Below are 24,548 nucleotides of genomic sequence, written 5' to 3'. Positions count from 1 at the left end.
TTCGGACTATATGCCGCTACTTTTTTCCTTCATTTTGAATCCTGCGGCTTATCATCCAGTGCGGCTTAATTGTTGATTTATTTGGGTTAATAGGTAACGCGTTATTTCACAGCGGTGTCATAACACTGTCATAAAACCGTCATAATTAATGAAATGACACGATCATGGGCCTCACTGAATGCTCATGTTATGGAATAGAATAGAATAGAACAGAACAGAATAGGTCATCCGCCAAATTATGTCACAAACTCCATTTATGTCCAGCTTGGACCTTTTACATCCATTCAAAAGTGAGATAATTTGCCAGATAACACTAAATGACATATGTTATAAGCATTCATTGACGCCCAGGACAGTGTCATGTCATAATTATGATTGTCTTAGGACAGTCTTATGGCACCACTGTCAAATAAAGTGTTACCAAATACCATAACTAGCAAGTAATGAAAAAACTGGAACAGAAACTGAAGAAATAATTAGCACATAACATTGTGATTCTGTAGCGCTGCAAAGCATGCTAGGAGGCATGTTGGACAACAACAGTGTTGACAGCAGGAGCACTGATGGCCAAATGAAGCTTCTTGAAGCAATAACGCTTTGCAGCCAATTAGTTTAAAGCTTCGTAGTGGTTTATTTGGTCTTACGGCAGTCATATGATGCCGCTGTCAAATAAAGTGTTACCGGTTAATATCTTTTGTTGTAAATTTCCAATAATACAGTGAGGACAGCTGAGGCTTATAGTCCAGTGCGGCTTATCTATGAACAAATTCAGTTTTCGTGCCAAATTTGGTGGGTAGCGGCTTATAGTCAGGTGCGCCTTATAGTGCGAAAATTATGGTACTCGGTTGCCCCGCCCCCCCCCGTCAACAGGCTCAAATAGGAAAAGCGCACACGTGAGCAATTTTGAGTGGTGCTGATATCAGTAGTTTATTAAGTCTGACATTCAAAATAGGAAACTCAAAACAGAAAAACCGAAACAAAACAGTAAAAGATGGCTAGTTGTCATCCATTTTGCTTTTGGTGCACATTTCCATTCATAAAAGACCGGCATGATTCACTTTGACTGTCCAGAAGAAAACCATAATTTACAGTTCATGAAAATCTCTGAGGAGTGGATAAATACTACAACGCAAGAATTGAGGCCAAGATTGTCCCTGGAAATGTTGCCCTGACCCTTTCAAAAAAATAGTGCAATACCCACCAGACAAGGAAGACCTCATCAGCATATTTTGGTGCTACATTACTTCCATCTTTTCAGTGCAAATGATCAAAACTAAATTCCTTCCTGGCGGAAACTACAAAACAGAAAACCAAACCCATCACTGAATCATTATCTGAGTCTTACTGTTTAATTTTGAATGTTGAAATAGAAAAATGTACCTTATTTTTGCAAATATGGGCCCTCAAAACCCAGGGGGGGAAAAAATGTACAGTCATTTCTAAGCAGGAAATATAGCATAAATATGGACTTTAATCCAACCAAAGCCCAAAAATGGCAAAAAGGTGAAAGCAGAAGGCACCGATTTTTTTGTTTGTTTTTTATATATCAAGAGAAAGGAATGCAATACAGTAAACTATGACTTTTTCTGTACATTTATTCTGTCACTTTTTACCGACAGGGAAGGCGTCCTTCATCCCTAGCTGGCGGAAAACCAAAAAAAAAAAAAAAAAGAGTTGGAATGAAAAACAAAAACAAAAAGAGTGCCACTCTTATCTTCACTCTTTGACCGCCGTCCAAACGTACTGTCATTTGGTGAACAACCTGGATTATTTATTTAGAAACGAGGCAAAATTCTTGTCCATCCAGCAGTAAAATGGAAATTTGGGTTTGATATTGGTCACAGCAGCGAGGCCTGCCCCGTTTGTCATGTTGCTTAAAAAAAAATCCATTAAGTTCATATTGGTGTTAATTTTGAAGCAGTAGTCTCTTGGGAAAAACTGGGAGGGGAAAAAGGCAGGTTTTCCCTGGGAACTTTTGCATCTTCCAACAGTAACGAGCATAGAAAATGTGCAATGGAAGGTTAAGTCAAGGCAGATAATCTCTTCTCCGGAATAATGGGCTGTTTTTTTGTTGTTTTTTTTTTTAATCCATTTTAAACGGTAGTTAAGTCTGTCAGTTCATCCGAATGTGGCACAAGATGACTCCTGGTTGCTTCCCCAGCATGTACAAACCGTAAGTTTGTGATTTATTTTTTGCCAGAGCAAAAATGGAAAGTGGGGAGCAGGGGAAAAAGGGCCTTGGTTCTTAACTAAATAGCTGGACAGGGCGTGTCACATTTCCAAAGCAAAGAGGGAACCAAAAAAAATTGAAACAACCAAAATATGTACGTTTATACATGTAGATTTGTTGAATGGTGGCACCTCAGCGGCGCTGGGTGTTGAAGCGACCTTCGCCGATTCCGGCCGAGCCCCTACCGGAGCCCGGCTTGGGAGCCATTCCGCCCCGGGGCGGCGGTCCCCTGCCGTCGCGGTCCCGCATCATACCGCTTCCCATGATGCCGCGCGGGCCGCCCGGCCCTCGGTCGTTGCGCCGCATGTCCCGGCGGTCGTCGTTGCCGGCGGCCCGGCTCTCTCGCTCACGCGCCGCCCTGGTCTTCTTCTCCTCCACGTTCAGACGCACTTCGCCTCGGAACATGATGGGCTGTGGGATTGAGGGCAACGTTAGAGAAGAAAAACTGCAAAAATATCACCACAAATTTGAAAGAAAATGGCAGAATTTTTCAGACACAAAGAAGCTACTTTTTTCTCTCCCTTTGAAAATTGTGGCTTTACCTCACTGCCAGTGACGGCGATAGACAGCATTAAGGTAGAGCCGGGCAGTTAACCGAAAATTTACCGTTACAGACATGGTTCACGATGAATAGATGTAATTTTGACCATTTCGGTAAATTCGATATTTTAATGAAATGAAAAAATAGTCTTTCAGCCCGCTTTGACTGTGTTGTTTGATATGAAAGGATAGAAAGATGAAAGTGGCTAGAATTTCTTGCCGGAACTCCCCGACGTGAAGGTCGCCACGGAGCCAGAAATTTAATTTATGTATTTATTTATTTATCTTTCTTTTTTTTCCCCTTTTTTTTGGGGGGGGGGGGGGGGGTTGGGGTTAAAACTCTTAAAACTACTGAAATGCAAAGAAAACTGTTTTGGCACGGTTATTTCTATAACACATACAAAAACTGATTTTCATTCAAAATTGTATTTTTTTCAATGATTTGCAAAATAAAAGTTGACAAAAACAACAATAACCCCAACCTCCATCTAATTTTTATTTTCCCTAATTTCCTCACATACTAAATGCTAAATCTCAATTTTAACGACTTAAGAACATAGGATGTATATTAAAATTGAAGTTAATGTAAACATTTTTTTAAAATAAGAAAAGTAACATACATTCAGAAAAATAAGTACAAATGACATATTATGCAGAGTGAAATGGAATATATTTTGAAGATCACGCAACATTGACGTTTTTAAATCATAGGGAAATGAATAAATTGCCTAACATAAATGAACAAATATTAGTCCAAAGTGCACATTGACAGTTAAGATGTTCTGAACCTCCCCATCAGAGCAAATAAAACTAAACATGACAAATAAGCCTCCTCAACTCTTTTCTTGCTCTTAGATATTTGATCTAGAGCTGAAACGAATACTCGAGCAACTCGAGTTTAAAAACTGATCCGAGTAATTTTATTCACCTCGAGTAATCGTTTATTTTGACAGCTCTAAGCATCACGTTTTGCTCAGACGAATTTTAATGCGGGACAACGCGCTAATGTCACGTGCGGAGAGGAAGAAGGGGGGAAAAAAAACTTACTGCAGCCGACAGCCGCTACAATCGACGCCGACGATGCTAAATACTAGCCCGCACGATGCTACGTTGGTAGCAAGTAGCGTCTGATGCGTCTCTCAGAGATCACATGTATGTTGAACTAGATGCGAAATGACAGACTCGGCCGCGTCTGGGCAGCGTTAGTAAACAGCTGCCATCTTAAAGCAGTAGAGCGCTAAGCGCTCATAAATAAGATTAACGTTACTGTCACTACTAGCTCACGTAACGTTAGCCCAGCGGAGGGCTAGGTTTCTATTAATTATGACTACTGTCGATGCGTGGCCAGTGTTGTTAATAACGGCGTTACAATATAACGGCGTTATTTTTTTCAGTAGTGGGTAATCTAATTAATTACTTTTCTCATCTTGGCAACGCCGTTACCGTTACTGAGGACGGAAAGGCATGCGTTACTATATTGGTCGAAAAGTCTGAGGGAGACGGACTCACCGAGACGACAGAGCAGAGCAGGAGTGGGGAGGAGGCTAGAAAGTTGTGACGCCGAGCAAACGCAATGCTAGGTAGCTCCAATAATACATGTTGTAGCCGATAGCCTACAAACTACGCCCGCATGTTATGGTAGATATGGTAGACATGCTAGATATCACTTGTACTGTATATAGATATAACTAGATGCAAAATGACAGACATGGCACTAAATGCGTTAGTAGACAGCCGCCATCTTAAAGCAGTAGACTTTTTAGGACGGCTCTGTTGTAGAGAACCTTCCTAGCGAACCTAAGTAACTTTTTATCTAAAATACTTCTAAATCGGCAAAATCTTGACTTGAATCTATCTTTAAATTATGAAACAGTTTTAAAACTTTCATATGTCGAAAGTAGAGAGAAGGGAACTAATGCAATAATGGGAGAAATTTTAACAAATTTTTAACAGTTGATTCAGGGTAAAGGGTAAATTAGGGTAAAGAATTGTGCTCGGGCCAATTTTACCAAATACCTTCACAAAAAACTTCACATAGTGTGGCCAATGTTTTTTTTTTGTTTTTGTTTTTTGAGGGAAAAAAAAAAAAAAGTAATTATCACCAATTACTTTGCCAAGTAACTAATTACTCTTACATTCAGGTAATTGAGTTACTAACGCAATTACTTTTTGGGAGAAGTAATTTGTAACTATAATTGCTTTTTTCAGTAAGATTAACAACACTGTGCGTGGCTAACGTGTCTTTAACATAACATAGCATTGTGGAGTGATGAGGGTGTAAAATAAAAACTTAATCATGCTAACTATCAATTTTAGCTCAGTAGTCATTGCTGGATAAAACACCAAGTAAAACTGATCCCTAATGTGCTCCAATACAGCCTGTATCATACATTTATTTTGAACACTGCAAAAACTCAAAATCCTATCAGGACTTACAGTTTAGACTAACTTAAAACTTAACTACAACTTAAAAATGGCTTGACACAAATAGAAATTCAATTGAAACACGTGGGGAAAAATCCTAACTTTTAAGTGATGTGTGTTATCAAGCGTAACAGCATTTTTAGTTAAGATATATATGTTTTTTTAATAAGATCTAAACGTTTTTTTGATTGAAAGCAGTGAATTAGTTAATTTTTTTAAAAAATTCTAGTTACATCTCAGATGCAATTGTTGGCTGTTTTCAACAATATAAATCGAAAATAAAGACATTGGTTGACTGAAAACGGTTCAAGATTAGGTGAAATGTCTTGTTTTTTTTATGTATATTTATAATTGCTCTTCACCTAAAAATATATTTGTTTTATCCGATTACTCGATTAATCGATAGAATTTTCAGTCGATTACTCGATTACTAAAATATTCGATAGCTGCCCTAATTTGATCCATTTTATGTTGCATTGCCCTTTTTTTGTTGTGGCATCAATTCAACAAGTGTTTTTTTTTGTTTGTTTTTGTTTTTTTTGCTGTTCCAGAAAACACAAACATTTGAACCAATCACAGCTAACTATCTCTGCTGATTACATGCCAGTATGTCAGCCAATTGAACGAATAAATGAGTCCAGGCGTTTTGCTTTGCTGCGTGCATTCGCACATTGACATGACTCATCATTGTCAGACTTAGATAACTGCAGGAGCTGGGGAAACCGTCCGTGGAATAAAATAAATGCTAAATATTGGTGGAAACTGATTACGCTACACAAGCACTTCAGTATGCTTGTTGTTAACGCTTGTGTATGTAAATCTGATGTTGGTAGATTGTTTTCTTCTTGGAGATGAAATGCATGTGTGGCAGCTTAGCATTTTTAAAAAAAAAAAGTTTAAAAAATTTTTTTTGCGTTTTGACAGTCGCCATCATATTTTTTTTAATCAAAGCACCGTGTACCAGTACAGCATTCCGGCCCTGAATCTTATACGGGAACTGCGTTCTGGCCCTGAATCTTATACCGGAACGGAGTTCCTGACCGTTCTGGCCCACTTTCACCCCTGTTTACCAGGAAATCAAACAAACAGAAGCCCGGTACGCTAACGCTAGCGGCTAAAGCTACAAGTGAACATGATGGAGTCGGTTATAGTGAAACGGCAGGCATTTCGAGAATAGCATTTACTCGACGCTCATAGTGTGGTGCCGTCACCACCTGTGACAGCGGCTCTGACCTTGTTGAAACGACTGAACTTAATGAGTAGATTGGGCACGGGCTGCATCTAGCAATCGGTATTTCTCCGATAGCTTTTATGATGGTAAAGCATTAACCAAAAAATGTAATCCAACAGTGTAGCCTATAATATGCCACAGCTATTTTTCTGCATGTGCTTACTTTATTCTGTGTCATTACTGCCATTATAAAATCTTAAATGTTTCATTGGCATAAGAGCAGTATACCTTAATGTGTGTGGGGGTTGCATATGTGCGTGCATGTATATCAAAAAATGCTCGGGGGGTGGGGGGGGGGCTTGAAACCTTGAAGTAAACACGTGTGTTGAGTAATTATGTCGCAGGAGCCATTAACAATAAATTGTCAATTTGAAGTGTACTGTTCAAGCTGCAAGTCATTTTTGTTACAATGCATTTTTGCACAGTTGTCATATTGATATTTATAATGTTGTACATTGTTCAAGTCATACAAGCTATCATATTATATTATACTTGAATTCTAACTGTTTCCAAGATGTTTTATAATACAGTGGTACCTCTACATACGAAGTTAATCCGTTCCAGGACCTTGTTTGTAAGTCGAAATGGTCGTATGTCGAGCAGGATTTTCCCATAGGAATACATTATAATTCCATTAATTCGTTCCACAGCCCGAAAACCTGCACTAAATCCTTAAAAAATACTGCTGGTACTATTACAAATGGCAATTACATATAGCAAAACAAATAAATAATAAATAAAAATCGGATTAATAATATAATAATAATAATTCCTGTAATAGTGTAACGAAACGGGTACTAATAAGGCGGACGTTTTTTTCTGTACCTGAAGGCACCGCGGGGCTGACGTGACAAAGAGGGAGGGGAGCGGGTGAGAGTTTACTTTCGCTTTCAATGCTTTCTTGAGAACATCGTGCAGCAGACAGCAGGCGTTTTGTGTTGAATAAGTTGTGAAAGAAATGATGAAAACGTGGCAAAGCTGGCGATTTCTCTGGAGATGTTACCACAATAAGAATTGTCAGCTTAACTTATAAAGACTGGCGAACGATGGTTGGAGGAGGACCGTGGAGATGTATTGTTGAGCCATTTCACCCCACGCTCATATTTTTCTGTCATTTGCATCTTCATTTAGAAGGTAAGCGTCAACTTTTTCCTTGTTTCACCACCTGTACCAACCTTTTCTGAAACCTGTGTTGATTTGTCACACAAGAAAATCCGCCGTGCATTCGTCTGCGGTGCTGCCATTGTCGTCGTATTTCGAGCATGTCGACGGATGTAGAAACAAATGGCGAGTCAAATTTTACGTCGGATGTCGAAAAGTTCGTGTGTCGAAGCGATCGTATGTAGAGGTACCACTGTACTTAATGTTTACATTGCATGTACAATTGTTAAATTGAAAGCTGGTAAATAAATGAACGAGAAACGGTTAATTTGCATTTCATGCATTGATTCAGATTTTTAAATGACATAACAGTGCGCTTCGGCGAATTTATTGTCATTTATCGTTATCAAGGTAAATCTGCTCAAATTACCGTGATACATATTTAAGGACATATCGCCCAGCCCTAAAGGTATTGATTTACGTTTTTATCTACAGTGGTACCTCAAGATACGAAATGAATTCATTCCGGAGTGGCTTTCGTATCATAATTTTTTCGTTATAATCAGAGGTGGGTAGAGTAGCCAAAAAGTTTACTCAAGTAGGTGTAGCGTTACTGCAAAAATAATAATACTCAAGTAAAAGGATTCATCCAAAAAATATACTCAAGTACAAGTAAAAAGCATTTGTTAAAAAGAACACTCAACTAATGAGTACATTTGTGAGTAACTGCTTACGATGTTCGATTTTTTTATTTTATTTTTTTAAATTTATGCAATGATTTTTTTTTTTATCCTCTGCACAAATTTATCCATATGAACTTTTATCCTTTGAGAAAGAAGACTAATCTGTTACATAACCACATTAAGCCAAAGAAATACAACAACAAAAAATATATATTGAATTCCGGCGAGAGAAAACACATAAATGAACACATAAATGAAGCATAGTTTGTCCAAAGAGCATCTCATCACTCTCATGGAGAAAACGTATTTCCAATTATGAAACTAAAAGGATCATATCTCTGGTTTTCCGTGGTCAATCGGTGCCAAATAAAAACAGGTTAAAATCCCCCATTTCGAGTCATGTTCAGCGCTCTATGCCAAACACTTAATTTTTTACGGTGCTTTAAAGACGACACGTGATTCAACAGGCCAATGTGATCATAGAACGGCAAGCTTGAGTCTGATTGGTATAACAAAGTCATGCAATTATTGCTGTGATGTCTTATTGGTGAAACAGGAAAATGAACCAACGAGTGTAGCCCAAAGTAGCAGAGTAAGAGCAGCGTTTCTTCTTTACAAATCTACTTAAGTTTGGCTTTGTAAAACTACTTTTAGGAGTAATTTTTTTCTCTAAAAGTTTCTCAAATAAATACAACCGAGTAAATGTAATGCGTTACTATCCACCTCTGTTTATAATGAATCGCATTTTCCATGTAAATCGCTTAATTCGTTCCAAGCTCTACTAAAAGCAACACATTTTTGATGTCATGTCCTCTGATTGCCTGTCAATATTTTTAATGCTCTGTCACCTCCCTAATTGTACATGTTTTAATATTGGATATTGACTTAGAAATATGTTGGGTTGATCAAAAATGAATGTATTGTCATTGTATTATTGTTCGCCCAGTTCTGATGAATAATTTGTAAAAAATGTAATTAACCATAAAAATCAATAATAATCAAGTGTGTTCTATAGTACTTCAATTACTGTATTTGTACTTTAGCACAATTGTGAGGACAAGTGGTTGGAAACCTAAACCAAATCACCACCCAGTGAGTAAAAGGGGGTTAATGAAATGTGAATACATGCCCCGTCTACCTTCGCCTCAAGGATTTTCTGCACCGGATCAGAGTTGTCAAACACCACAAATCCAAAGTTGGGGAGCTTTCCGCTGACGGCCTTGGTGTTGATGCGCAGTTCTACCACCGTCCCGTAGGCTGCCACGTGAAAAATGTAAAATAACAATAAGGAAATTTGCTTTTAACACGCACGTGAGGTAGTGGCCGTACTCATAAAGAAGTCTTTGAGCTCGCTCTCATCGATGTCGTGCAGGAGGTTGCCCACGAAGAGCTGGTGACTGTCAGGGTAGCGCACGGTTCGCCTCACGTCCATTTCGCCGGATTCGCCATCACCTCTGCCGCCTAATAAATATAAAGAGTCCAAAAAGTCACAATAACACCTTTTTGCACAAAATATGACTGAACAGGGCACCATTTAAGACATTGGTTGGCATCAACAGAGCTAAACGTCTGATCCATTTTGACCAGACGGGCTGGCACCAACCATTCGCTGCCAGCCCCTCCCAGTCAAAATGGATTGGATATAGTGCTGCAACGATTAATCGATTAACTCGAGTATTCGATTAGAAAAAAAATTTGAATTAAATTTTGTTGCTCCGAGTATTCGTTTAGTGTTTAGCATTGTAATGGTTTATTTTGAAAGTGTTTACATTTAGTTTATTGATTAGGGTGGATACATTTCCCTCTGGTCTGCCTCATTTCATATGGCTGAATCCAGCTCCCCCCTGTTAAAATCAAAGTAAGTTTTTGTTTGGGCTAATGTTTTTTTTATTGCGTTCGTAATTCAGTTTATATGTATATTTAGCTGTTTTTTTGTGGGACTATGAGTCAGAACCATTTTGTTAAAAGCTTTGGAAAAAAGGTTAGCATTTTATAGCATTTAAGCTAGCGGACATTTGCTTTAAAAGTTTGCCAACTGTTATTTTGTTGTACGTAGATCCTCAATTATTTATTTTTTATACCGTTTGAGGCTCAGTTTAGGCATTTTAATTTTTTATGTTCCTTATCCGATTACTCGATTATTCAAACTTGTTCATCGATTAATTGACTACTAAAATAATCGATAGCTGCAGCCCTAATTGGATGTCTCACACAGTCATTAAGCCAATGTCTTAAATGAGTGTTTTAGTAGTCGATTAATCGATGAACTAGATAGTTCGAATAATCGAGTAATCGGATAAGGAACATGAAAACTTCAAATACCTGAGCTGAGCCTCAAACGGTATAAAAAAAATAATTAGGATCTATGTACAACAAAAGAACAATTGCTAACTTACATGGCAATAGTCCGCTAGCTTAAATGCTATAAAACGCCAACTTTTTTTTTTTTTAAACAATGCTCTTAACAAATGGTTCAGACACATATTCCCACAAAAACGGCTAAACATACCTATAAACTAAATAACAAATGCATTAGGCCTGAACGATATATCGTTTAAACATCGCCATCGCGATGTGCGCATGTGCAATAGTCCCATCGCAAGGACGTGCGATAGTTTTTTAATTTCCTTTTTTTTAATCCACAAACGTTTGTTTTGAGGAAGGAGAGGGGAAAAAAAGCGCACAGCTTCTCTTTCTCTCCAGCAAGTCATCGGCTCCTCCCCCTCCCCCTGCAACAGCGGAGTGGAGGGAGGAGGGGCCGAACAGCAGAGCGGAGGGAGGAGGGCCCGTTCTCAAAGTGAAAGCAAGCAATCAACACGTTGGAGGAGCAAGGAAGACTGTATCCAAAAGGAGTTTTGGAAGTATTTTGGCAAGAACAAGACTATAAGGGACAAAAAACAGCCCTGTCGACAGTGCCTCGCCATGGTTGCCTCAACAAGAAGTAATCTGTCAAACATGTGGGACCATTTAAAACGCAGGTATCTATGCATTCCTGCTACGAGCTCCCCATCAGAGGCTTTTTAGCACAGGTGGGAACATTGTTAAGTGCCAACGTTCTTGTCTCAAGCCTGCTATAGTGGATAAACTAATAGTCTTGGCCAAAAACCTATGAGACCCAGTTGAGAATTGCTGAGCAAGGAAGGTGGACGATATGCAGACAAATACATAACACAGCTGAAGGAATGTCTTTTCTTCTTTTTATTCAGGTTCTGTTATTCATCACAGTTATTTGCAGTTATTCAGTTCAATTATTTACAAGTTCAATTGAGTTTGTTTCTTTTATATTTAAATTTATTGTAAACCGTATTTTTCAAATAACTATATATAGTACAGCTGCACATAAAGTTTTGATACTTAATATTTTTGTTGAAATATTTTTACAACTTTGTTGCCGTTTTGCAGTTTTATATTGTTATATTTTGTGTAAACAACTCAGGGGACTAATGCACTTGCACTTTTATTAGTCAGATTTAATATTTAAGTTCAAATATGTTGACAACTTTGTTGTTTAACTGAGGTTTTTATGTATTGTTATAGTTTGTGAACTCTTGTCATATTTAATATTTTTGTTCAAATATGTTGACAACTTTGTTGTTTTACTGAGGTTTTTATTTATTGTTATAGTTCGTGAACAGCTTTTTTATTTGTCATATTTAATATTTTTGTTCAAATATGTTGACAACTTTGTTGTTATTTTACAGAAGTTTTTATTTATTGTTATATTTTGTCAAAAACTTAGGGGACTAATGCACCTGCTCTTTTATTTATCATTTAATTTATTTGCTGCTGTTGAAGTGTAAAATATTGTATTCAATAAATGATCTATTTTGTGCAGACATGACTTCCTGGATACCTTCATACAGAAATCTTCATCATTCACAAATTAAACGGTATTATATGAATACACTGTGGTCACGGTGTGTTATGTAAAGTATTTCCAAACAGCTATTCAAGTCATTTAGTGAAAATTTCTTTAAAAAAGATAGATCTTTTTTTTTTTTTAATATCGCAATATAATATCGCAATATATTGCAAACCTAAAAAAAATCGCAACAATAGTTTTTTCCAATATCGTTCAGGCCTAAAATGCATTAAAAAAAACCATTAGCTCAAACAAAAAATTATATTGGTCTTAACACGGAGCAGCTGGATTCATCCATGTGAAATGAGGCAGTCTAGAGGGCAGTTTTGAAACCCAAATCAATAAAACTAAATGCAAACACTTTCAAAAAAAACCATTCCAACGCTACTTTAATTAAACGAATACTCGAAGCAGGAAAAGTAAATTCAAATCTTTTCTTCTAATCGAATACTCGAGTTAATCGACTAATCGTTGCAGCACTAAATGACAATCCTATAAAGCACTGGTCCCCAACCTTTTTTGCATCACGTAATAATAATTAAAAGTGTGTGAAATTTCCGATTCTTAGATTATTCGCGATTCGGCCGCTGAAGACGATTCGAGACCAATTCACAAACATTGCGATCTTTGGGACGCAATGAGGAATGGACCGAGAGTAAACATCCATGTTCCACAACTCATGCCGCTAGATAAAAAAACGCAGTCAGGCGCTACAAACAACACCCAGTTGCTGCCAACTACGCCCACATAATACTACGGTAGATATCACATGTATAGAGAACTAGATGCGAAATGACATACTCGCCGGCGTTAGTAAACAGCCACCATCTTAAAGCAGTACACTTCTCAGGAAGGCTCTGTTGTAGCGAACCTTCAAAGCGAACCTAATTAACGTTTTAGCTAAAATACTCATAAATAGGCAAAATTTTGACATGAATCCATCTTTAAATGATAAAACAGTTTTAAAACTTTCACATGTTGAAAGTAGACAGAAGGGAAATTCTGGAATAACAGAAGCAATTTTAACAACTTCAACGTTTAATTGAATTTGAAAACTGCTGATGCCGAATGGGGACCAGATTATTTTATTTATTGTTTTGAACTGTTAACCCGATACTGAAATAGTAGTTTATTTAAGCCTGAGAGGATTTTGGTAAAATTTTTGTGACTAATGTACAAAACATTAAAAGCAGCCAATAGCTGGGGGGTTGTGCATCAATAATCGATTTATAATCGAATAGTAGCCATCGCAGGGGTGGTTTACACCGATTGACAATCGGCACGCATGAAAACACTTTATTCCTAATTTATTTTTATTCATTCCTGGTAGCTAGTCGAAACATAGCGAGCGGACGACAGGGTAGGGGCAACTTCAAAATAATTTGTTCTGGCTGATGTTCTGATGCATGTACACGCCAGACCTAATTGGATCAATCTTTTTACTGTCCATGAACCCAGTGCATCTGATCATAATTTTAATCTGAACGCTTATCAGATTGAAGAAATGATGTCCATGTAAACATACCTAATGATGGTGAACGAGTTTAAAAATAAATAATTCCCAACATTTTCATGGAAATTAAAAATTATGACATTGATTTTAACTGCAAAAGAACCCATTTACCTTTGTTGACAAAACTCAGGTGCGGTTTTCCCATTTGTGACTCAGATGGTCTCTCGTCTGTTGGTGAGAACAGTAATTTACTTCAAATTGAAATTCCGAAAGCATCAGAAAATGAATCAAACTGGGCCGTACCGGGTCGAGGACCCCGTGGGGGGAAGGTGGGTCTGTCACGGGTACGCTGGTCTCTGGGTCGCAGCGGCATCGCCTGTGTTTCTGGCTTGGCTTCCACTCGGGCCTGTAGTTGTGATAACGCACTCTTGAACTTGAACTTCAAGTCTTGTTTGACAGAATTCTTACCTGTGAGCTCGGAGCTTTGACAACATGGGGTGAGATTCCAGAAGCGCCTCCGGGAGGAGGCAAGTTCTTGCTGGTCACAGACGCCCATGAGAAGGTCTGCGTGAGAAGCGGACATCAGCCTTCCTATGAAAATCTTGCGCATTCACATTGTGTTGCTGGGATGGTTTGATCATAACCTTGGGTGGCTCCTGCGCGTGAGGCGGAGATTCCACCGGGACTGGCGAGGGAGCTTTTTCCTCCATTTCTTCTAGAACCTTCTCATCCACTTCGGGTTTGATCTCCTCTACTTTGGGCTCTGGCTCCGGCTCCATTTCTGGTTCGGGAGCCGGTTCCTCCATGGGTTCCTCCACTCCGTTACTGTGGGGGGGGGGGGGGAAGAGGGGAGGCTTTGTTTAAATGAAGGTGATTCAAAGTGAATAAAAAGGAAGAAGATAAGCGTACGCGACAGGGTGAGGCTCGTAGTAGGTAGCGCTGTTGGGGCTCTCTTGCAGAGGCTCGGGGGATGCCTGCCTCTCTTCTGGCTCCTCTTCCACTTCCTCCTCTGATTCTGAAAGGAAAACAAAGGCATATTGTTTTCATGTTTTTGCCAGCAACTCAGTTGACCGAGTAATGTGCAAGTTCACAGTTTAGTGCAGGTTACAAACACCAGTTGAAGAGCGTTTATGGAGACTTCAGTTTTTATGCTTATTTAGGGTGCCAGTCTGTCAACCTCCTCTCTGTACCCCGCCTTATCCCCCAAGAGATAAGGCCGACCAAGGTGGTGTCGTCGGCAAACTTAACGATTTTATTGGAGAGGGTGGTCAGTAAGCAGCCAAAGGTGTAGAGGGTGAAAAGCAGAGGACTCAGTACACATCCTTGAGGGTAGCCGGTGCTCAGCGTTAGAGTGGAAGAGAAGTGGTGTCCAAGTTTCACAGACTGTGGGCGGTTCGATAGAAAGTCCATAATCCAGTGGCAGATGGCAGAGGAGAGCCCCAGGTGAGAGAGTTTCTCCACTAGTTTTTTCAAGATTATGATATTGAAAGCTGAGCTTAAGTCCAGAAAGAGCATCCTGACTTAGGTCTCCCGGTTTTCAAGGTGGCCTAGCGCGTTGTGGAGTGCAATGTTTATGGCGCCATCAGTGGAGCAGTTTGCCTTGTAGGCAAATTGATGAGGGCCCAGTGTGGGGGACAGAAGGTCCTTTAAGTACCCCAAAATAACCATTTAAAAACTCCTTAAGTATTGTATTTTGTTTAATAATGGAGGATACACTGCCCCCTGGTGGCAGTGTTGGGTCTGGCTGGACTGTCGCCTTGTATGACTGAGAAGCAGACTCAGGGGTCTGACATAGATAAAGGATAGCTGCGCTCTGGTTAGCCCCACATTAGGCTGTAAGTTGTTTCAGATAATATATGTTTGTGTATGCATTTGTAATTAAGTTTATAGGTACAGTTTGTGGAATTATATGTGAGCGATTTGCTATGAGAATTGTAAATTTGTAAGCATTTGTATCTTTTCAGCTAGCGGACTTTTGTTTGTTTGAAAACTAATTTCTAGAGATGTCCCGATCGATCGGGTCCGACCACGTCATTTTCAAAGTATCGGAATCGGCAAAAAAAATATCGACCATGCCTTTTTTCAATATATATATATTTTTTTATTAAATCGTTTTCTAATTGTATTTAACGTTACAGACATAATATGTTACACTCACCCAGAGTCTTTGGTTTAGGCTTAAGGTAGGGTTATCAAATTTATCCCAATAACGGCAGTAATTAATTTTTTTAAAAATGTGTCACGTTAAAATATTTAACGCAATTAATGCATGCGCTGCACGACCCACTCACGCATTGTTGCGCTCAATCTGTAATGGCGCCGTTTTACCTATATAGAGAGATAAAAGGCAGCGTAAAATGAGTAGTGAATTTTGGCAGCCTTTGGAGCCTTTTTTTAATTGGCTAAAGCCTTACAATCCCTCTCCCTATGATTAGAAATATCATGGGAAGTAATGTGGGGAAGCAAGGTAACAATTGATCTTATTCTTAACACCTTATGTCATTTCCCAACGCAGAGAAGATATATGAATTGGTAGCACTACGCATAGTCATTATTCCACTTCCCATCATGCATTTGGGCATGGCTACAGTATCATCTACTGAAAGCTCAACAAATACACTAGATGGCAATATTTAGTCACAATATACAAAGTCACAAGTCTTTCTAGCCGTGGATCCCTCTCACAGAAAGAATGTTAATAATGTAAATGCCATCTTGAGGATTTATTGTCATAATAAACAAATACAGTACTTATGTACTGTATGTTGAATGTATATATTAGTCCGAGTTTTATTCATTTTTTTCTTAATGCATTGCCAAAATGTATATGATCGGAAAAAATTATCGGGAATGATTGGAATTGAATCAGGAGCAAAAAAAAAAAAAAAAAAGCAATCGGATCGGGAAATATCGGGATCGGCAGATACTCAAACTAAAACGATCGGGAGCAAAAAAACATGATCGGAACTACCCTACTAATTTCACCTACTAAATTTACATATTGATCAGACTAGAAGGACGTTTGAACACCAATTGTTTAGTGTCAAGTGTTTCATTGTTAAAATGAGTGCCATTTTGGCCATAAGTGTACATATGTTACAGCTGCTTTACAAATTGTCAAAAGTGAAGTAAAAAGCTTCCAAAAGCACAATTGCCTTGTTTGCCGTCTGTCATGCTGAACAACTTCACGTTTCGTGAAGACAGAACACGTCATATTTATAAAGTAAAAAATAAGATACTCTGAGGTACAATAAGGTACTGTTTATGCGATTTAAAAAAAAACGATTGGAGACATTGAGGCGGACGAGACTCCGGCATCGTCTAGTCAAAATCGCGTAAGTCGAGTACGTCGTAACCAGGGACTACATGTACTGTAAAATATTGTTCTGCACAAAAAACAAAAAAAAAACATTCAGGTTTACATCAGCGTCGTGCTTTCAACATTTATTTTGACATGCAAGTTACAAGGTATTTTTTTTCTAACTGTCTTGAGGTTCTATTAACTCATAGACAACCGAAGACCGATAAAAATGTGTATGATGTTAAACTGCTTATAACTAAAGTACAAAAAAGTTTAAACAAACTTATTTTTCTAATCTTTGTTTTTGTAAATTCTGTGTTCATGTAGCCATAGAACACAATATTCTGTGGCGCTTGGAAAAAAAGGGGGTGTCTCGTGAAAAATCGCGAGGTGCAAATGAGTTAAGAACTGGGATTTGTATCCCTGCAAGCTTCGTTTGTTGTTAATGCAACACCATACATTCTGCCTTGTGGCACTGCACTTTGTAAAATACCGTAAACAAATAATTGAAATGTGCAATTGTATGTGCCGTTACTTATACAAAAACGGTACTGTGATTAAGCACTATGTTCATGACTTAAATATTTTTGTTGAATTGTTCTAACTATTCATTATACGGACTTCAAAATGAACAAACTTGAGCTAACATTTTAATGACAGAGTGAAATAAAGTGTTAAAACAACATTGCTATATGAATTATCACTAATAAAGAATTACTTACCCTCGTCGAGTTCGGCTTCCGAGTCGCAAAATACTTCGTCCTCATAGCGGAAGATGTCATTGTGTACGTAGAACTTGTTGGCCACTGAACCCTGGCAATTTCAAAGATTGAAATTTTTTTTTTTTACTCTTACAGAAGCTGTGAATCAATGAGAAAGATGCGTTTTACCTCCGGGGCCAGCACGAATGTCTGCATGAACTTCCGCATTGGCTGCCCATTGTTGGAGAGCTCTCCGAGAACCTGCACCACCACGCCGTCGCTGAGCGTGGCGTGAGCGTCCACGTGCCTGATCTTTGTGTGGCATTCACTGAACTGCAGGGACATCACTTTCTTGTGGATTTCCTACAAAATGCATATTTCTCAGTCAATCAGCTTGCAATTTAAAAATTCACTTGCAATTAAAAGTGACTCACCGCTTGCCCGCACACCGCTTCAGCCAGCTTCCCGCTTGGGTCGAGACCTCCGTGAACATAGGAAGAGTTCCTCCCGTAGAACCTGAGAAAGTCGTGTTAAAAAGTTAAGGACTATACACACACAACCTTCGTATGAGCTCGTCGATAATTACCTGTGAAGGAAGTCAGGCGCCTTGTTCAAAAGCGTGTAATACTGCCTCACAAACTCCCGCCCTACAAGCAGGGGACTCGGCTTCTCCATCACCATTTCTTTGGTAAACAATATTAAGTGCTGGAGGAGAGAAAGACATGGCAACGTTTAGGATTGGCATGATTGTCGTTGTAGTTTAGTTCACTGCTGACACGATTGATCAACGACAATGATGGTCAGAATCCCTCTTTAAAAGACAACGAAACCTTTATCATAGACTTCATTACCTATTGACGTGACACTTCGTCATTCTTTGCGCAAAGCCTTACCATAGGGGGCCAAGCTTGAATGTCATTTAGCTCTTTCAACAAAGAATCGAGACAGTTTTACGTCCATATCTGTAAAGAATTCAGTGATTGAAGCATTTATTCGCAACAATTTTTTTCTTTGTTGACACATGGAGGCGGCTTAAAGACAAGTCGCACATTCGCCATATTTACATAAAAAACATGCTACACCTGCAGTTTCTTTTGCTTTTAACTAGAGGCGTGCGAAATTTCCAATTCTTAGATTATTCGCGATTCGGCCGTGGAGGATTCGAGAACGATTCACAAACATCCAAATTCCGATTATTGAATTATACCAGGTAAAACGGAAGTAAAACACAGTCAGCGCGGTCTTTGGGACGCAATGAGGAACGGATCGAGAGTAAATATCATGTTCAACTCATGCCGCTAGATAAAAAAAACAATTATACCTGACTGCGGCCGACAGCCAGTACAAACAACGCCCAGTTGCTAGCGGCTACAAACATACGGCTACAGTAGATATCATATATATGTAGAACTAGATGGAAAATGACAGACGAAGGCAGTGTTAGAACATATATTATTGAACCGAGATGCAAAATTAGACTTTCCGGCGTTAGTAAACAGCCGCCATCTTAAAGCAGTACTAAAGCAGTGACTTCTCTAGAAGGCTGTTGTAGCGATTCTAATTAACTTTTTATCTAAAATACTCCTAAATCGGCAGAATCTTGTCTTGAATCTATCTTTAAATGATGAAATAGTTTTAAAACTTTGACAAAAGTAGACAGAAGGGAAATTATGGAATAACGGGAGTAATTTTAACAGTTGATTCACAACATTAAATTAACTGAATGTAGTTTAAAGCTTCTGATACAGAATGGGGACTGGAGTATTTTATTTACTGTTATTTTTATATATTTGTTTACTGTTATATGCTAACTTGATACTGAAATAGTAGTTTGGTTTAGCCTGAGAGGATTTTTGAACAATTTTGTAACTAATGTACAAAACATTAAAAAAAAAAAAAAAAAAAAAGGGGGTGCATCAATAATCGTTTTATAATCAAATCGGAGCCTCATAATAGTAATCGAATCGTTAGGTGGCCAAAGATTCCCAGCTCTACTTTTAACCAAGAATCGAGACTGTTTTACGTCCATATCTATGAAGAATTCGGGGATTTAAGCATTTATTCACAAGAATCTTCGCCAGGAAAGGTCTGTTTACGCCAGGCGGCAGCTAGCCTCATTCGCTGACAAAGTAGCATTGTACTTCGACAATATCAGTAAAATAAACGCCAACTGCACGGTTTCTTTGCTTTTAACCAAGAATCGAGACTGTTTTACGTCCATATTAATAAAGAATTCAGGGATTTAAGCATTTTTTTCAGAAGAATTTTTGCCAGAAAAGCTCTGATTACGCCAGGCGGCCGCTAGCCTCATTCGCTAACAGAGTAGCATTGCACTTTGACAATATATGTAAAATAAACGCTAACTGCACAGTTTCTTTGCTTTTAACCAAGATCCGAGACTGTTTCACGTCCATATCTATGAAGAATTCTGGGATTTAAGCATTTATTCACAACAATTTTCGCCACAAAAGCTCTGTTTACGCCAGGCGGCCGCTAGCCTCATTCGCCAACAGTATATAGTGTAATGGTAAATGGTGTTATACTTATATAGCGCTTTTCCACCTTTCAAGGCGCTCATGATGTTTAGCTACTCTCGCTCCGTTCTGTCCCGAAGACCGCGCGGCGCGCTGAGTGTTGTGTACTTCTGCTTTACTTCGCATATTTCAATAATCGGAATTTGGATGTTTGTGAATCGTTCTCGAATCTTCCACGGCCGAATCGCGAATAATCTAAGAATCGGAAATTTTGCACACCCCTAGTTCCGATCATCTTTTTTTGCTCCCGATCCGATCCCGATGGTTTTAGTTTGAGTATCTGCCGATCCCAATATTTCCCGATCCGAATGCTTTTTTTTGCTCCCGATTCAATTCCAATCAATCCCGATAATTTTTCCCGATCATATACATTTTGGCAATGCATTAAGAAAAAAATGAATAAAACTCGGACGAATAAATACATTCAACATACAGTACATAAGTACTGTATTTGTTTATTATGACAATAAATCCTCAAGATGGCATTTACATTATTAACCTTCTTTCTGTGAGAGGGATCCACGGATAGAAAGACTTGTGACTTTGTATATCGTGACTAAATATTGCCATCTAGTGTATTTGAGCTTTCAGTAAATGATACTGTAGCCATGCCCAAATGCATGATGGGAAGTGGAACCATGACTGTGCGTAGTGCTACCAAGTGAGATATCTTCTCTGCGTTGGGAAATAACATAAGGTGTTAAAAAGATCAATTGCTACCTTGCTTCCCCACATTGCTTCTCATGATATTTCTAATCGTAGGGAGAGTGATTGTAAGGCTTCCGCCAATTAAAAAAAGGCTCCAAAGGCTGCCGAAATTCACTGTACTCATTTTACGCTGCCTTTCATCGCTCTATACGGGTAAAACGGCGCCATTACAGATAGAGCGCAACAATGCGTGAGTGGGTCGTGCAGCGCATGCATTAATTGCGTTAAATATTTTAACGTGATACATTTTTTTAAAAATTAAATACTGCCGTTATCGGGATAAATTTGATAACCCTACCTTAAGCCTAAACTAAAGACTCTGGATGAGTGTAACATATTATGTCTGTAACGTTAAATACAATTAGAAAACAATTTAATTAAATAATATATATTAAAAAAAGGCATGGCTGATATTTTGTTTGCCGATTCCGACACTTTGAAAATGACGTGATCGGACCCGATCGATCGGCGTCCCTAGTTGTGATTGTATGTTTATAATTGATTCAGCACGTTTTCCTCAAGTATTAAGTTTCTGGTGTTAAATTGAATGATTTATTAGCTGTTGAATGACATGATATGTTAAATATTGCTATTGATCCTGAAAATATAGGGGATTATCTCTGCATTTGGTGATTTTTGTTCATGTAGTGTAAAATCTGAGACTTTTATAGCCATTTTAAGTTGTGTTATAATTGTGTTTAAAAAAAAAAAAAAAATCAGGATTTTATAAGGGAAAGACTTTGAAGTTTTTGATGCCGCTAATCATGGAGACTCATATATAGCTAAGGTAGGTGACTGTTTTGCTTTTAGGTCAGTAGCAACTTTGGATTTTAAAATACTTGAATTTGAAGTTTTTGAAAATAGGCCCCCTACGAATCGGCCCCGTTTCCCGTGTCATGTCAATAGGTTATGAAGTCTATGACTTTATCATGTGTATCTTAGCAGAAAGAGTCTCGTTTAGTAAAGTGAAAAAACACAGAATATCATTTTGATTTTCAATAGCGGGGAAACGTGTAAATAAAAGCCAATTAATCCCAGAAGCAGATGAAATCGCTTTTGGCATACGTTTTTAAGTGCTAGTTCTATTTTAGCCAATCAAATGCTAGTACCTCAGATTTCCCCTCCTACTTGTCAAACTACTATTGCAGTATATGTATTACTCTTTTAAAAGCTATATAAAAATTGAGTCAACATCTGCTTTTTTTCTGTGAAAATTTGCAACTCTTTCTCATCGACTTTAGGAGCGACTTCAAACAGTTTCTGATACAGCGCCGCCCCGTCGGCGTAACACCGCAATTGCAGTTTAATTAACACGCAACCAGTGCAACGATCAAGTAATAACAGTTGTTACGCTGTCGGGAGTCGAGGAAGCTCGAAATTAGGCGAGGGTGGTCAACTAATAATTTTACATGCGGGAAAAATTGAGCCTTTTAATAAAATCAGGCTTCAAAAACAGCTTCTTTGTTCCACAAGGCCCGCATCACTGACACAACAGCTGACATGGAGGCGAAACAAGCTAAATTTAACACCGCGTACTTCCAGTGAAACAAAAGGAAGGACTAGCCAATACCGGACATTTTTAAAAAGCCAGTTATTAAATGTATTGGGCCAAAAATGATTATTTCAATCATGCTGCGGTTGGTACTGCGGTGGCCTAGATGCAAAATCAAGCTTCCTGTCTGTAGCATGATGTCATTTATTAATTAGCGAACACTACCTTCCCCGGATTTGTCAAGGACAATAATAGTTTAAAAAAAAAAAAAAAAAAGTGACATTTTGACCACTTCCGTGTGTGCGATAAACAAAATGCCTCCACCACCACCAACACAACACCCACCCGGCTAGCCCGTGCTAACGCTAACTTGTGGCGTCGTCCTTATTTCTATTAGTCTTGGGCCACTCGCGTTCATATTAAACGGAATGTCTGTTAAATGACACATTTTATACGCGTTATTTTATCAACACGTGTGCGAATATCCTCACAATATGGGCGACAAATCGCTCAAAATGAACATTAGATGCAAATGGAGGGTGGACACAAACAACAACCGCAAACCACGACACAATAGAAAGCAAAGGTAGCCGTTGCAACGTTTTAGTTTCACAAGATAGTATATCTATTAAATTATATGTCATTGGTTTTCATTTAAAAACTGTTTTAAAACGAATAGTGTTCAACTTGAATTATCAAGCCTCAACTTATTAAGTGTAAAGCAGCCAAAACCGTTCGAATCAGGACAGTTGCCAGCTAACTTGGCGTATTCGTACAAAAAACTACCAATTGTTTAACAAAATTTAACAACTTCCACCTCCTTTATAAGAGCAGTTTGACGAACAATGCGGCTAAAGTTAGCATTTAGCTTATCAACCAGTCACAACATTAGCAACGAGGAAGAACCAAGCTAACTTACCGTGTGAAGGACCTATCTATGTAGACAGAATGGGTTATATAGTAATTTTGATTAGCAATAGAAGGAAGAGTAAACCGCGAATACGCAGCCAGGTGTTAATAGTCCACTACCCAACGATTTATGATCTCAGATGTATGAGAGATTGAACATTTAAAGCGATAGGTTTCGATTTATTGTTATACCCCTGCGTTTTGGGACGAGAAACCCCAGTTTCATAGCGTCCACCAATTAACGGCCTCCAACGACTGACGTCATGAAGACGCCAAAGTGTAGTCCCGCCCCAGAAATCTCAGACAAACATCAATTTAACATTAGCAAAGACGTATTATGCTCCCACCAATATTTATAGTAGATATATCTGTCGTAATAACATGTTAATTAATGTAATCTTTTTTGAAATAACAAATAATATTAAATTAATTTATAAATTGTGACGTTTCATCAAGTTGCCCATTCAAGAGCCTCCACTCGGCAGCCAAAACAATCATAAAACTATATGAGACGCGCCTCCGAAAAGAGTTTGACAAATTTTCACTCGTCATGCTTTTTTAAAATCTAAAACAGCTAAAACATGTCCAAACAACATGCCTGTAGAATGCTTTTGTCAGCCACCACTATTGACCAAGCATTATGATACATAACAAATTTGCGATTCAGCAGGTGGAAAATTGTGTTTTTCCCAACAATATAACAGTCACAAAACTTTCCACATACAGGTGTATTTTTAGCAACTGATGCTTGGAAAAAAAGACCCCAAAGATCAATAATTTTCCATATTTTTAGGGGGGAAAACAGCGACCTCCACTGGGCAATGCGAAGTAATCGCCCTCACAAAACTTGATATGGGGCAAATTAGCAAATCTACATAGTATTATGAATGTTTTCATTAAGGCGGTGACATTTAAATAAGTTCAAACAACCCCAAAAATAAAAACGAAAATACGAATTATACAGCCTTTTAGCAAATTCACGGTTGAACTTTTTGTCATCGCAACTGGTCAGCAATATGTACAATATCATCTAATTTCAAAATGAAATGTATGCTGAGGAAATGAACATTATTTATCATGTCAATGTAAGGTTTAACCTTGGTCATATAATATTGAGTTCATATGACACACATACGCATGCCGTTTAACTCATCCGCTGCCAGCAAAGGTTTTTGTAGTGGTAGTTTGTAAAAGAAGAAGAAATTATATGTTAAAAACATCCATCACTAGACATCGAATTAATTTTTATTTGGATTAAAAATAGATTTAACCTTTATCACCATCAATGTATCAATGTTTTTGTTAATTAATAACATTGGTTTTAATCAACAAAAACAAAATACAACGGGAATTCTAATTAATATCATAGAAAAGGGAAC

The 24,548-nt window shown here is 38.3% G+C and overlaps 1 protein-coding gene across 2 annotated transcripts; it reads right to left on the bottom strand.

Moving 5' to 3' along the window:
• Nucleotides 1-1,648: 1,648 nt before the first annotated feature.
• On the bottom strand, nt 1,649-23,374 carry g3bp2a (G3BP stress granule assembly factor 2a). 2 transcript variants are annotated; one of them, XM_057843734.1, is made up of 13 exons: nt 23,180-23,374; nt 18,113-18,231; nt 17,961-18,042; nt 17,716-17,889; nt 17,548-17,638; nt 14,434-14,539; nt 14,169-14,349; nt 13,993-14,088; nt 13,828-13,930; nt 13,696-13,752; nt 9,539-9,670; nt 9,339-9,466; nt 1,649-2,641 (listed from the first exon to the last, which is right to left on the bottom strand). In XM_057843734.1, the coding sequence occupies exons 2-13, from the start codon at nt 18,205-18,207 to the stop codon at nt 2,363-2,365; spliced, it is 1,524 nt and encodes a 507-aa protein (XP_057699717.1). In that variant the 5' UTR covers nt 18,208-18,231; nt 23,180-23,374; the 3' UTR covers nt 1,649-2,362. The 2 variants fall into 2 exon arrangements, with proteins under 2 accessions (XP_057699717.1, XP_057699718.1); XM_057843735.1 differs by having other exon boundaries at nt 9,348-9,466; nt 23,180-23,373.
• Between the last annotated feature and the right edge of the window lie 1,174 nt (nt 23,375-24,548).

The sequence above is a fragment of the Corythoichthys intestinalis genome, chromosome 8 (genome assembly GCF_030265065.1).
Source record: "Corythoichthys intestinalis isolate RoL2023-P3 chromosome 8, ASM3026506v1, whole genome shotgun sequence".
NCBI lineage: Eukaryota > Metazoa > Chordata > Actinopteri > Syngnathiformes > Syngnathidae > Corythoichthys > Corythoichthys intestinalis.
This window is presented reverse-complemented; position numbering and strand designations above follow the sequence as displayed.

Excerpts from the sequence above, each read along its gene's own strand:
- g3bp2a (XM_057843734.1), bottom strand. The coding sequence starts at position 18,207 with ATGGTGATGGAGAAGCCGAGTCCCCTGCTTGTAGGGCGGGAGTTTGTG. Across the intron at positions 13,931-13,992 it reads TCAAAGCTCCGAGCTCACAG|GCCCGAGTGGAAGCCAAGCC; the intron begins GTAAGAATTCTG and ends TCACAACTACAG. Across the intron at positions 9,467-9,538 it reads GCTCAAAGACTTCTTTATGA|CCTACGGGACGGTGGTAGAA; the intron begins GTACGGCCACTA and ends TTCACGTGGCAG.